This window comes from Myodes glareolus, chromosome 1, assembly GCF_982192425.1.
Source record: "Myodes glareolus chromosome 1, mMyoGla1.1, whole genome shotgun sequence".
NCBI lineage: Eukaryota > Metazoa > Chordata > Mammalia > Rodentia > Cricetidae > Myodes > Myodes glareolus.
The window spans coordinates 16,927,990-16,942,973 of NC_142026.1; the positions used below are offsets into that span (position 1 = coordinate 16,927,990).

Sequence of the window (14,984 nt, forward strand, 5' to 3'; positions counted from 1 at the left end):
CTTGAGAGCAGTAGGGACTGTGGAGGGCCTGGTCCTGAGATGGGGAAGATCTCAGGGAGACACAGAGGGCCCTTTTGGCTATCTGAAGAGGGGCTGTCTTAAGGAGGAGAGCCGAGAGCTAAGCTGGAGACAGAAGCATGAGACTGACTATTCCCAAGGGCCAAGGAACTCCAGAGCCACCCATGAAAGGAGGGGCTTTGAGCTAAAGAACAGCACGCTACAGTGTGCAGGCACCCGGGGGCCTATGTATGTATATGCATGCTTGTGTAAACTTTCATGAAACTGAGCTGTGTATGTGTGAATTTGCGTGTGTACTGTGAGCGTGGGTGTTTTGGGTAGACTGAATATAGTATTAACATCTTTGAGGGTCAGCTTTTGTACAAAACCATGAAAGGAAATCACAGATTCCCAACAATGTCAGAACTAAAGGTCTAGCTTCCCTGTCCCGCTCCCCCAAGAAGCCTTGTCCATCTTTGAGGAAATCCTCTTTCTCAGGGCTTCCTACTGTCTCCTCACACACCTAACAAGCCGTGACTCCACCCTTTGTAAATCTGCAAGGTGGAGTGGGGTTTGCCCTGCAGAGTCCAGGGTGGTGAACAGTACTGCCCTGTCTGCTGCTGCTGACCTTCAAAGGTCATCCGTGACCTTCCTGCAGGGCATGACCTTGGCCAAAGAGATCCGAGACCAGGAACGGGGTGGACGCACCTACGTGGGTGTGGTGGAAGGGGAGAAGGAAGGGGACACCCCGGAGCTGATGGCAATTATGAACCACGTGCTGGGCCAGCGCAAGGAACTGAAGGCAGCAATTCCTGACACAGTGGTGGATCCGGCGGTTAAGGCCTCACTCAAGCTGTACCAGTGAGTTCTGGACCGGGGCCTTCCTGGGTGTGGGCCTTCCTGGGTACCAGGCCTTCCTGGGTGCCAGGTCTTCCTGGGTAGGGTGTTCTGACTGTGGCACCTCCTATGCATGCCTTGCTTTGTCTTGCAGTGTGTCTGACTCGGAAGGAAAACTGGTGGTTAGGGAAGTTGCTACTCGGCCGCTCACACAGGACTTGCTTAACCATGAGGTGAGAAGGGTCTGGAGGACCCCAAGCAAGGGACACCTATAAAGTGCTAAGGCACATATAGGGGGAAAACCTAGCCCTCCTTCCTCTCCCAACACCACAGGCTCATTTAGTTTTTTCTCTACTGACTCTAGGACTGTTATATCCTGGACCAGGGAGGTCTGAAGATCTTCGTGTGGAAGGGGAAAAAAGCCAATGAGCAGGAGAGGAGCGGGGCCATGAACCAGGCCCTGGTAAGGAAAGGGTCTGGCCCAGTGGTTCTCAAATTTCCTAATACTGTGACTCTTTAGTACAGTTCCTCATGTTGTGCTGACCCCCGAGCATAAAATTTATTCCATCGCCACATCATAACTGTAGTTTTGCTACTGTTATGAATCAGAATATACATATTTGATATGTAGGATATCTGCTCCGCAACCCCAAAAGGGTTGTAATCCACAGGTTGAGAATTCCTGGTCTAGCAGCAGCAAAGGAAGAAGAGAAGGACTTAGACAGGCCATAACACCAGGCAGAGTCCAAGGAAGATTTGGGGAGGGCAGGACTGGGAGTGGGGATGGATGGACACAGTTGTTGAGGGCTGAGGACCATAAGGTCACCAGCGTCCTGGTCCTCAGCGTATGAACAAGACGACCACCAGCCAATCCTGGGCCTCCCTGAGTATTGAGTGTCATGCCCCATGCAAGAGCTTGGCTTCAAGAAGGGAATGGCTAGCCTTTCTCCAAAAAGGGTTGAGTGGGCATGGGGCCAGGGTGCTCGAATTAGAATTGAGGAGATATAATTAAGCTAGGGGTCAGATCTGTTGGGATCAGAGTTAGGTGTGGGGTCAATATTAGATTCAGGGCTGAGGTTAGAGTTTGAGACACTATCAGGTGTAGCCTTGATTGGAGTAGGTTAGTAGGGTTAACTTTGGGGTCAGCATTGGGGTCGGGGCTGGGCACGTTCAGGGTTGGGGCCAGGTGGATCTGGCTTTGGCTTGCTTGGGGTTGTGGAGACTACGGACAGGAGGCGCTAGCCTCCAACGACCCCTTTATTTTCCCAGAACTTCATCAAAGCCAAGCAGTACCCACCGAGCACCCAGGTGGAGGTGCAGAACGACGGGGCGGAGTCAGCCATCTTTCAGCAGCTCTTCCAGAAGTGGACCGTGCCCAATCAGACCACAGGCCTGGGCAAAACATACACAGTGGGCTCCGTGGGTGAGAAGCCACGCCCCCTCAGCTCCCTGGGGGATACCGAGAGCCCCGGGGACTAAAGAAGCTCAAGAGCTACCACCAGAAAGGGAGCTAACATAACTTGCCGAGGAACGGGGTTGAGCTTCACTGGGAACCAAACCCTTCTCACCAGACTGTATTTGCTGAGACATTGGGGGAGGAAGCCAAAGGAAAGGACGGCTTGTAGCCTCCATCACCGTAGTTTCCCTGACAAGCTGGGGGGTGGGGGTGAGGGTAAGGCGGTGCTTGAAGTCTGAAAGCTACCAGGGAGTCAGACCAAACAGAGCTCTGCTCTTGAGCCTGCTTCCTGATCCTGCTTCCCTGATTAGGTCAAGGTCAGTGCCTTAGGGGCATGGAGCGGTCACTTAGCTGCCCCGCTCTCCGTTTGTGTGACTTTAGATAGGTAGTTAAATCTGTCTGGCTTTAGTTTCTTCGTCTATCGTATTGGTCTACAAATCCCAGCACTCAGGACTGTAGAGAGGGTGTGGGGACCTCACCTCGTGACAGTTTGTGTCCTCATCTCTCCAGCCAAGGTGGAACAGGTGAAGTTTGATGCTACGTCCATGCATGTACAGCCTCAAGTGGCTGCCCAGCAGAAGATGGTGGACGATGGGAGTGGGGAGGTGCAGGTGAGTGAGGGGAGGAGGATAGGCTGGTGGGAAAGGGGTAACCCAGGCTGGACCTCATACAGGTCTGATTCTGCTCCCAGGTGTGGCGTATCGAGAACTTAGAGCTGGTGCCTGTGGATTCCAAGTGGCTGGGCCATTTCTATGGTGGCGACTGCTACCTGCTGCTCTACACCTACCTCATAGGCGAGAAGGAACACTACTTGTTGTATATCTGGCAGGTGAGGCCCTGCCCGCCCCACTGGCAGCACAGCTGCTCAGTCTCCTCAGCCCATCTCATCTGCAACACAGCTGCTCAACAGCCTCATCCCACCTGCAGCACAGCTGCTGTCTCCCAGCCCACCTGCAGCACAGCTGCTCAGTCTCCCCAGCACACCTGCAGCACAGCTGCTCAGTCTCCCCATTCCACCTGCAGCACAGCTGCTCAGTCTCCCCAGCACACCTGCAGCACAGCTGCTCAGTCTCCCCAGCCCACCTGCAGCACAGCTGCTCAGTCTCCCCAATCCCTGCTATCACCCATGTGTTGAATACCCCTGGAGGTGAGAAACTCACTTTCTCCAGAGGCAACTTTTCCCATTCTCGGGTGGCTTTAGCTCTAAGATTGTTTCCATTGGGTCTCCCCATTCAGAGCTCTTTCCTTTTGGTTCAGAGAGTGTCGATTCTAATTCTTGTCACCCACTGCATGGGGACTCTGTGCCAGACGCCTGAGTGCAGGGAGTGAGTTGTGTGATATTTTTCTAAGGATGGAGTGGGAAGAATAGAACATGTAGAACATGTTTGGGGTCAGCCATGGGTCTGAGGTGAGTCGGGACTAGACTGAGAAAGGATTAGAGCTGGGGCTAGGGTCAGAAAAAAACACAGTCTATTGGGGTTAGGCTTGGGTTGTGTTCAGTGTAGGCTTGATGGGGAGGCCATGGGTCCAGTCAGGCCATATTTGGGGATGTAGCTCCGTTGGTGGAGTGCTTGCCTAACATACACAAAGCCTAGGTTCAGTCCCCAGCCTTGTATCTAACCTGGCGTGGTAGCAAATACTTATAATCTCAGCACTCAGGAGGTGGAGGGAGGAAGATCAGGAGTTCAAGGCCATCCTAGTCTATAAAGCACATTCTAGGCCAGCCTGGGATACATAAGACCCAGCCTAAAAAAGAAAAAAGGGGGGACAGGCAGTGGTAGTGCACACCTTTAATCTCAGCACTTGGGAGTCAGAGGCAGGCGGATCTCTGTAAAGTCAAGGTCAGCTTGGTCTACCTCGGAAGCAAGTTCCAGGGGATCAAGGACCCTTACACAGAATAACCCTGTAGTGAAAAACAAACCAAAAACGGGTGAGGCCTAGTGCAGTGGTACACATTGTTAGTCCGAACGCACACGATGCAGTGGCAGGTAGATCTCTATGAATCCCATACTTGACTGCTGGACATAGCAAGGGCCAGCCATCCAGGGATAAACAGTAAGACTCTGTCTCAAAAGAAAAAACATAAAAAAAAGTGGGTGGTCAGAGAGATGACTCAGTGGGTAAAGGAGTTTGCTGCCAAGTCTGACGTTGTGAGTTCCATCCCTAGAACCCACATACATACATACATACATACATACATACATACATACATACACAGTGGGAGGAGAGAATGACTCCTTCAAGTCTTTGACTTCTAGGTTTGCACCATGGCATGTGTAGCTCTCTCTCTCTTTCTCTCCCTCTATTCTCAAAAGTCAAAAGGGCCTATTGTTTGACTCTAGCTGTCCTGGAACTTGCTATATGGATCATTCTGGCTTTGAACTCACAGAGATCCACCTGCCCTTGCCTCTTGAGTGCTGGGATTAAAGTTGTGTGCCACCATAGCCAGCCCATGCCCATCCATGTAAACACACACACACACACACACACACACACACACACACACACACACCACTCTTGATATCCTTAAAACTGGGTTGGAATGTAGCGGAGGTCAAACTCGGGACCCTCTCCCTTCTCCTTGCTTATTCCCAGGGCAGCCAGGCCAGCCAGGACGAAATTGCAGCCTCGGCGTATCAAGCTGTCATCCTGGACCAGAAGTACAACGACGAGCCAGTGCAGATCCGAGTCACAATGGGCAAGGAGCCACCTCACCTCATGTCCATCTTCAAGGGGCGCATGGTGGTTTACCAGGTGAAGCTACTGAACTGACAGCAGACATCAAGGAGATGGGGAAAGGGATGTCCAGTGGGCATGAGGCTGGGGAGAAGCTTGCTCCTTATAGGAGAGGTCCCTTGTCATGTATTAACTTGGTGACAGAAACCAGCAAGCTTTCTTTAGAGCTGTAGGGAAAACCCGCACTGTGTACAAATGTTATTTCCCCTTCTCGATCTTTGCTGCATGAAAAAGGGTTTTTTTTTTGGGGGGGAGGGGGCTATATTTGCTGTTCCTGCCCAACAAAATGATCCAGGCATCTCCTGCAGCTGTTTAAGCAATAATCTGTTTATGGTGAAACTTGTAGACACAAAGTCCTTTGCAACTCAGGAAGTGAAGCGAGACTTGACAGAGAACATTTGTTGGGAGGGGACGACCGTGTGGCTCTCTTCTAAGCCGTCAGCTCCCAGCTCAAAGCAATGTGTAGTTAAATGCCAGCTACAGAAGTTGACTTCAACAAGAGGCAGAGGTGCAGAGATGTAGTAAGCGGGGAGCAAGCAAAGAATTCAAGGAGGGAAAGAATACAGAGGACTTGTAGGCATTTTAGGGGGAAGCTCAAGAGCTCTATGGAGCTAGAATGAGGTCTTACTGCACAGGGGCACAGTAAGGCCGGGGGCCTCCACCCTGGGGATTTATGGAAGGAGAGAAAGAACACAAAGGCAGTTCGTCTTCATGTCAAATTTTCATGGGCTTCTAAGGGCCAGCAGAGGACCTGCATTTGACACAAATGCAGTGGAGAGCCACTGAAACCTTGGGAACAGCGGAGTGTAAAGACCAAAGCTGTGTCGGGGCTGGCCCCTCGCCCTCAGCCCTCTCTGGATGTTCTTTGTGCTCACATGTCACCTGCAGCCTTGTCCCTGTCTTCCTGCCTTCCCCTTACGCCCGCAGGGAGGCACTTCCCGAGAGAACAACACGGAGCCTGTGCCCTCCACAAGGCTGTTCCAGGTCCGGGGAACCAGTGCCAATAACACCAAGGCTTTTGAGGTTACAGCCCGGGCCACCTCACTCAACTCCAATGATGTCTTCATACTCAAGACTCCATCCTGCTGCTACCTGTGGTGTGGGAAGGTGCGTGAGGGACCACAGGCCTCCTTCTCCTGTCCATGACACCAGGATACGCAGGGCGTCCTGGGAACCCCTCAGTCACAGAGCAGATCAGGGCAAAGGTGGGAGGCTGTCAGGTGACCAGGTCCCACTCACAGGTCTGCTGCGGTCGGCTGAGAGTCTTCTTTGTGTAGCTCTGGTCTCTGTGTGCCTCTCCGATTCTCTGTCAGAATCAGTCTTTCTCACCTCTCTCATGGGTAGCACTCCTGTCTCATCTCTCTCCCTGCCTTGTCTCTTGTGTTGTGTCTCTTCCTCTGAATGAGGTGCATTTCCTCATCCGCCCTGCCATTCTTTTTTTTTTAAATATTGATTTTATTTATTATGTATACTGTATTCTGTCTGTATGCCTGAAGGCCAGAAGAGAGCACCAGACCTCATTACAGATGGTTGTGAGCCACCATGTGGTTGCTGGGAATTGAACTCAGAACCTTTGGAAGAGCAGGCAATGCTCTTAACCTCTGAGCCATCTCTCCAGCTCCCTTCTGCCATTCTTTAGACTGTTAAGGATGGAGGAAAGTAAGAACTGTTCCTCGTGGGTGTGCTTGGCATCCTGATCCAGAAGGACCCTCTCAGACCCAGGAGCTCTGGCAGAACGGAGCAGGAGAGCGAGGAGGTGGGTGGCACCCAGGTTGGTCTCCCGCACGAGAACGACCTCCCTCTTTCCCCAGGGATGTAGCGGTGATGAGCGTGAGATGGCCAAGATGGTCGCTGATACTATCTCTCGGACGGAGAAACAAGTGGTTGTGGAGGGGCAGGAGCCAGCCAACTTCTGGATGGCCCTAGGCGGGAAGGCGCCCTACGCCAACACCAAGCGGTAACGTCCTGGCATCTCTTCTCACCCCCAATGACCCCTAGCAGGCTCACACAGGGGCTGTGTGCCAGGCTCCCCGGGATGAATTCAGGACAGTGTACACATAAGAAACGTCCATACTGCTCACTGCACAGTGCTTAGGGCTGGGCATGGGCCTTTCTCTAGAAAGCGGGTTTTCAAGAAGGCAGAGGTATCTGCTTGAACTTGAGGAAGCAAGTGCCAGAGCCCAGGCCTTGCCCCTAGAGACTGACACAGGCCCCAGAATGCTGTGGGACAACAGCACAAGCCCTCTTCCAAAGGTTACTTTCTAAAGAATATTCAAAGGCAAAAGGCCTACACTGTAGTCACACTGGGAGAGAGACAGTGGGAGGATAGCAGGAAGAACTTTCTCCAGGACTGTAGATCAGCTCCTGGAAGACATGTCCAGAAAAGCAGGGGATTTGTCTCTTGAATTACTGTTGAAAGGAGAGGGGACCTTTCGTCAGTCAAAAGCAGGGATTTGGTGAGAAGCCAGGCTTTCCATGTAAGAGCCCTTTTAACCCTTCAGTCCTTGTGTTCCTCAAGTCTCTGCTCCGCACCTGCATCTGCCCACCCTACAGGCTGCAGGAGGAAACCCAAGTCATCAACCCTCGACTCTTCGAATGCTCCAACCAGACCGGGCGCTTTATGGCCACAGAGATCTTTGACTTCAGTCAGGATGACCTGGAGGAGGATGATGTGTTCCTGCTGGATGTCTGGGACCAGGTAGGGTGAGGTCTAAAAACTAACTTTCCCCACCTTGGTCCCCAGCACCAAGAGGCCCCAGGGGCTTTATTGTAGGGAACCGTCAAGGTCTGGGGGCCCTGATTCTTCCTCCTGGAGAGGGGGAAAAGAAAGGGACATGCCCTGATCACCTCACAACTTCTTTATTTCCCATGGAAGGAAGAAGGAAGGTTGCTAGGGATCTTGGGCTCTGGGGAAGCAGAGTGCCACATAGCCACAGGCTATCTACAGAGCGTCTGGGCAACCTCATTTACAACACAGATGTAAAGTCAAGGCCCAGACAGGCCTTGCTTAAGGTCATTAGCTGAGTAGTGACAGGTCTTCCTGAGCCAAGGCAGAGCCTGTGGACATGAGGAAGGCCCATGTTGCTCGTCACGCACCAACGACTGAGGGACCACTCTCCACAGGTCTTCTTCTGGATAGGGAAACATGCCAACGAGGAAGAGAAGAAAGCCGCAGCCACCACTGTACAGGAATACCTCAAGACCCACCCCGGAAACCGAGACCCTGACACCCCCATCATTGTGGTGAAGCAAGGAAACGAGCCCCCCACCTTCACAGGCTGGTTCCTGGCTTGGGATCCCTTCAAGTGGTCTGTGAGTATCCCAGCAAGTCCTCATGGCTCAGCCTACCCTCCCTCCAGGTGACTTCATGGCATATACTAGTCAGGCATGATGATATAAGCCTATGATCCCAATGTTTGGGAGGTACAAGCTGGAGGGTCAGAAGTTTAGGACTATCCTTGGCTACCTGGCATGAAGGGAGATAGCCTGAGCTAGTTGAGACCCTGTTTTAATAACAACCTACCAGCAAAACAAAATACCTAAGGCTTGTGGACACAGCAGATGAGGCATGCCTGTGTTCCTAGGACCTGAAAACGGAAACAGGAGGGTTTCAAGTTCAAAACCAGTCTGAATGACATAGCAAAAACAAAACAAAATAAAACAAAAAAGGCTGTGAGTTGAGTTTAGTGACAGAGCACTTGCCCAGCAGGGACAAAGCCCTGGCAGCATGCACACATGGGGGAGGGGCGGTGGAGTGAAGCGTTAATTAATCTTAATCAATAAAAACCCAGAGGCAGATAAGGGGGAAAAACCTGGGCAGTTGGACTGGAGAAATGGCTCAGTGGTTAAGAGCACTGACTGCTCTTCCAGAGGACCTGGGTTCAATTCCCAGCACCCACATGGTGGCTCACAACTGTCTGAAAATCCAGTTCCAGGGGATCTGACATCTTCACACCAATGCACATAAAATAAAGATAAATAAATCATAAAAAGAAATTAAAAAATAAACCTGGATAGTCAGTGAACAGAGAAGCCGCCACCCATTGCTTTCTTCCTCTTTGTTCTTCAGTCCAAAAAAAAACAAAAAAAAAACTGAAATCCAGTCTTGACCTCCCAAATGCTGGGATGAAAGGCGTGTGCCACCACTGCCTGGCTTCTGTTAACTAGCGGCTCCGTCCTCTGATCTCCAGGCAAATTTCATTTGTCAAAACACAAACCAAAACCAAATAACCCACAACAGCGAAGTTATAGTGTCCTGCCTTTGTGCTGCACAAAGCTGTGGGAAACTGATTAGAATGGAAGAAAATTCAAGACTCAGTTCTTGACTGGGCACAGTCGTGCTCAGGATCAGCCACATGCGACACACAGCAAAGGACGCCCCTTCACAAGAACCCCTTCAGGGCTGACCCTCTACTCTAGAGGACAGACAGACTCCCCTGGCTCTAAAGTCTAAGCAGAGTGGGTTGCATATGTACTCTTACTGGGGGACAGTGTGTCAGGCCTCCAGGGGTACCTGCTCTGCCCCCACCCAAGGCTTGTGGCTCTGAATGTTTTAAATTGCCAGAACAGATTGATTTAGGGCCAGAGAGCTTAATTTCCTCAAGTTTGTTGCCCCCTCCTCCCTGCCTTTTCTTTTCTCTTGACTCTTGTTGAGGGGCTGTTTCATCTTCTCCCGACCCCACGTGTGTGTGGTATGTGTGCCTGGACATACAAGCACATGTGTATATGTGCATGCATGTACGTGGAGGCCCGATATCAAGTTCATATCAAGTGTCTTGACCATTCTCTACTTTGTCTACTGAGGTGGGGTTTCCTTTTGAACCCAGAGCTCAGAGGTTCATCTCGTCTCGCTAGTCAGCTAGTCCCTGGAGTTCGGGGTCCCCCGTCTCCACTTTCTGGGAGGCTAAGAGGCTGTGGTTACATACAGAGAAGCTGTTACATCCACCCAGCTTTTTTCTGCGAGAGCTGCGGCTCTGCATCCCATTCCTCACGCTTGGGAGGCAAGCGCCTTTACCCACCTAGCCATCGCCCCAACCTCAGGTTAAGCAAATCTGAGGGCAGCGGCGTGGATTCCTGGCCTCACAGTCACGCCAACCCCCAACCCGACAGTCCAGGTGGACTTTCCCTCCTCCCGTTTGTGCTTTTCCCGACCTCATTCATTCACTCAGCAAACATAATTCACTTAGGGAGCCCTGATGTGTCATTCTGGGTGTTAGGCCCTGGGTCTTGTGTAAGGAGGAGGGTCCTAAAACAGTCTCTCCCTTCCTTGTCCTCTGTTGGGGCTCCCCTTAAGTGCCCCAGGCCCTGAGTTTCCCAGAGACCATCCCTTGTGGGTAGGATGACAATAATGCCTGTGGCTATTTGCATATTTCCCTGACCCCCATAAGGGGTCAGGGAAGCACATATTCTTCTCTATTGTCTTGTCCAGCCGAGCAGGGACAGATCACCCACCTTGCCCTGCTCTTTCCCGATATTAGCCCCTTTGGCTGTCTTCTCTCCATCACTCACTCTGAGCCACTTCCTGCCCCTCTCCCCACTTCATCTCAGGTCAACCTTTTTTCCACCTTTAATTCCTCCGCTGAGATGGGGTCTGATCTGTCGTTTGCTTTGTTTGCAGAACGCCAAGTCCTATGACGACCTGAAGGCAGAGCTCGGAAACTCTGGGGACTGGAGCCAGATTGCTGATGTGAGTCTGGGGGTGACATGGCTAGCTCTGACGGCCTGGAGGTGGTCATATCCACGGGAGCTGGGAATGTTGGGAGACGATATCAGTGTCTTGCACCCCACCTCCACCTCCTCCCTCTTTATGTGAAAGTCCTTTTCTTGTCTTTGTGTGACACCCATGTCTCTCTCCATTTCCTAGTAAAATGGCCTGCACTTTTTTTTTCAAGGCAGGGTTTCTGTGTAACAGTTCTGGCTGTCCTGGAACTGGGTCTTGTAGATAGGCTGGCCTCGAGTACTGGGACTAAAGGCTTGTGCTACCACCACCTGGCTCCATTTTTTTTTTTTACCACCCATGAGACAGCATATTAAAATGCAGATTTTCCCCCTGGCCTAGTGATGTATGACTATAGTTGCAGAACTAAGGAGGCTGAGACAGGAGAATGTAGAAATACCCAGACTCAAAATAAACAAAAACACCCAGAAACAAAATTAGTAAATTTTGAGGCTCCATTCCAAAATATTTTGAGTTGGCTCTCAGGGGTAACAAGGTTTTGTTCGTTCATGTGCATGAGATGTGTGTACATGTGTGTGTGCATGTGTGTTCACATGCGTGTGGAAGTCAGAGGCCAATGCAAGTGTCTTCCCGATCGCTCTCCACTTTATTACTGAGGCAAGGTCTTCTTGCAAGTCCGAGTTCTCCAGGTCAGCTGGTATAGTAACTGGCTTACCTCTGGGATCCCTGGTCTTTGCTTCTGGAGTATGCTGTCAAAGTATGCTGCCACCGTGCCTGTCTCTCATGTGGGTGCCAGGGACCCAAAAGCCAGTCCTCATCCTTGCAATGCAAGTGCTGTCTCTATCCATTGAGCCATCTCCTCAGCCCCAGATTCGGCATGCTTTAAATGAAAGTCTGAGGTAGTCTGGTGTACCACCTGGGGAAACAGTGACATCCGTAGGCACCATCACCCTTGGGGCACTTCTCCCGGCAGAACGATTGTGACTCTTTCTGTCTTTCTGTCACTTGTCAGAGGTGTGTCTAGCCTGTAAGCTCGGGAGGTAAGGCTGTGAACTCAAAGCCTTCCTTTGAGAAGGTCACAGGCCCACAGAAGAAACAAGGCAGAGCTAGCTCTCTCACACAATCAGAACCTGAGAGCAACTTAGCCTCTGATTACTCAAGAGGGTAATCAGCGAGGGCATTCCCACCTCCTCCAGTCACAGGTCCAGAACACTATGGTGGTTCATTAGCCCTTTCTGGTGGACAGCACAGTGTTTAAAAAGAAAAGTGAGGTCAAGGCTGAGTGAATTCATAAATGACAGTTTTACAACAGATATGAGAGAAAGGGTCATAAACGTCCAGGGAAGAGTAGATGTCATACTCCAGAGGAAGCCAACGAAAGGTTAGTCATTGAACAATCATCCTGTACCAACTAGTTTAGGTCAGATGCAGGGTGCTAGGTTATTCTACTAGCTTCTGGGTCCAACCCAGGGAGATGTATTTAATGTGTTTTACTCTCTCTCTCTCTCTCTCTCTCTCTTTCTCTCTCTCTGTGTGTGTGTGTGTGTGTGTGTGTGTATAACAGAGGAGGGGGAGGACTAGGAGAGGTCTCCTGAAGAAGGTACCCTAGAATGTAGGATGCAGCCCCGCGGCTGCTGACGTGTGTTTTTCTTGTTTCCTAGGATGTCATGAACCCCCAAATGGATGTGTTCACTGCCAGCACCACCCTCAGTTCTGGGCCCCTGCCCATCTTCCCCTTGGAGCAGCTGGTGAACAAGCCCGTGGAGGAGCTCCCTGAGGGTGTGGACCCCAGCAGGAAGGAGGTGAGTGGGCCACGTTCAGCAGGATGAGGGCCGGTTCATTTCATTTGAAAACCTAATCGACTCCAGACTGTGCTCTGCAGCAAATTGGTGCACACGCCTTCATGGCAGCCTTACACACCCCTGGAACAGGGCAGAGAAGCCCAATTACCACTCACGCCAAGGCACACAAGCCTCCTGTGTGGGCATCAGGAGCATTATGAGTCAGAGGTCACCTTCTAAAAGGTGACAGGAACCCAAGTTATGGGGGCAAAGTGAGTTTGTCCTGGAGGAGCAGCAGAAACTGTGAAGGCAAGAGGCCCAGGGAGGAAGCACAGGAGCACAGACACTGGGGAGAGAGGCAGGGGCATGCCTTCGGGGACCTACGCTGGCTGAAGCAGTGGAGGTCAGATAGGCATCTTTTAAGGGTCGCACTATGTAGCCTTGGCTGAGCTGGACCAAGCTGGCCGTGAACCCGCAGTGATCCTCCTGCCACTGCCTATAGCAGGCACAACTAAGTCTGCTTTTTTTTTTGTTTTTGTTCTTGTAACTAATTAATTACTTTACTTATTTATTTGAGACAGGGTTTCTCTAGCCTTGAACTTAGAGAGATCTCCTGCCTCTGCCTCGTGAGCGCCGTCACCACGCCTGTATTGTTCTTGTTATTTCAAAACAGATTTTACTTTTGTGTGAGCATGCGTGTGTGCTCTCGCATGGGTGCGGATGTGGGTGGAGGCGCCCGTGGAGGCTGGAGGCACGGGATCCCCTGGAGCAGGGCGGGCATGTGCTTGTGATCTCATTGCTCTACATCAAGATAGAAGGCAGAGACAGGATACTGCCTGGAAGCCCAAGGTCAGCATTCCTGGTGTACACAGCAGTGAACAGTAAGACACCCTGTCTACAATAAGGGTGGAAGATTAGGACTGAGGCCCGAGGTTGGCCTCTGTCACACACACCTTCACAGGTGCTAGTGCCCAGCATCCACACATACATGCACATATGTCATACATACATATGCACATATGCCAAAAGTCATATTATGAGCTGGGCATGGTGGCTTATACCTAGGTGCCTGTAATTCAAGTCCTAGGAGGCTGAGGGAGGAGGGCCATCCTAAATCTGAAGCCAGCTTGGGCTGCACAATTTGAAGTCCTTCCTGCCTTTTGTCTCAGGGGGCTCCTTCGTACATGCTCCCCTGGTTTCTCCCTGTGAGGCTTTGGAAAGCATGGAGACACTATGTCCTTACTGTAGCGCTAGGATGCTCTCACAAGAGGCAGAAGCTTATCTGATCTCTGGTGTACAGAAAAGTCTTAAAACAGTGGGCATGGTGACAACACACCTATGACCTCAGCCCTTGGGAAGCTGGGGCAGGAGGAACATTGCTAGTTTGAGCGTAGCCTGGGCTACTTCGTGAATTCAAGATCAGCTTGGGTCTGAGACTCAAATCTATATCGACCATACCATTTTACAGTCAAGAAAACTATTATCTGGAAAACCGGGAAAAATGGCTCAGTCCATTAGCACTTGCTGTGAAACCCCAGGACCCAAGTGCCATCCCCGGTACCCATATCAAATGCCATGCATGGGGCTGGAGAAATGGCACCAGAGGACCCAGGCCTTGCTCCCAGCACCCACAAGGTGGTTGCCAACCACCCATAATTCCAGTTCCAGGGGATCTGATGCCCTCTTCTAACGTTTGCAGGCACTGCATGAATGTGCACGTACATACATGCAGGCAAAACACACACAAGTAAATCTAAGAAAAAGAAAAAAAAAAGTCATGCATGGTGACTCTCGCTTGTACTCCCAGTTCTGGTGAAGTGGACACCTGAAGCTTGCTGGCTAGCCAGCCTAACCTAATTAGTGAGTTCCAGGCTAGTAAGAAACTGCCTCAAAAAACAAGGTGGACGGCCCCTAAGGTTGTTCTCTAAATACACAGGAACCTGCACATACATGACCTCACACAGTGTGCCAAAAATATCCGCCTTCCAATCCCAGAAAACTAAGGCCCAGAGATGGGAAGTAACTTTCCTGAGGTTAATGAGCCAGTTGCACTGTCAGCATTAGGGTCAGGGCAGCGAGCAGGGGTGGGGACCAGGTCTTGAGGGTTAGTGCGTGTGCCATAACAGATGCACTTCTGAGGGGTGGGGCAGCATGCTGTTGGAGTAGACAGGCTGAAATGGAGGGCTAACTCTGAAGAGGACAGGATCAGTATAGCCCATGGTTCTCCAAGTAGTTCAAGAAGACTCAGATTTATTTAAAATCAGTTGTCAGCAGCTGATTAATTTTTAAGATTTTTGTTTTAATAGACAGGGCCGCATTATGCAGTTTAGGCTGGCCTCAAATTCATAGAGATCCATCTGCTTCTGCCTCCCAAGTGCTGGGATAGTTTTTGTTGCTTTGCTTTTTAGGTTAAATTTCTATTTTTAGATTTATGTATTTATGTTTTGCCTACATGTTTGTATGTGTGCCACATGCATATCTGTTGTATGCGGATGTCAGA

General features: G+C 50.9%; 1 protein-coding gene across 2 annotated transcripts in view; it reads left to right on the forward strand.

The window, feature by feature from the left end:
• Positions 1 to 14,984, forward strand: part of Vil1 (villin 1) — a 31,499-nt gene that overhangs the window by 11,466 nt on the left and 5,049 nt on the right. For both annotated transcript variants that reach the window (XM_087904381.1, XM_087904382.1), the window contains exons 7-19: positions 656 to 858; positions 989 to 1,067; positions 1,199 to 1,297; positions 2,104 to 2,257; positions 2,801 to 2,901; positions 2,982 to 3,119; positions 4,886 to 5,044; positions 5,954 to 6,133; positions 6,838 to 6,983; positions 7,580 to 7,724; positions 8,150 to 8,338; positions 10,644 to 10,712; positions 12,365 to 12,505. In XM_087904381.1, the coding sequence (XP_087760507.1) occupies positions 656 to 858; positions 989 to 1,067; positions 1,199 to 1,297; positions 2,104 to 2,257; positions 2,801 to 2,901; positions 2,982 to 3,119; positions 4,886 to 5,044; positions 5,954 to 6,133; positions 6,838 to 6,983; positions 7,580 to 7,724; positions 8,150 to 8,338; positions 10,644 to 10,712; positions 12,365 to 12,505 (1,803 nt within the window). The remainder of the gene's footprint in view (positions 1 to 655; positions 859 to 988; positions 1,068 to 1,198; positions 1,298 to 2,103; positions 2,258 to 2,800; positions 2,902 to 2,981; positions 3,120 to 4,885; positions 5,045 to 5,953; positions 6,134 to 6,837; positions 6,984 to 7,579; positions 7,725 to 8,149; positions 8,339 to 10,643; positions 10,713 to 12,364; positions 12,506 to 14,984) is intronic.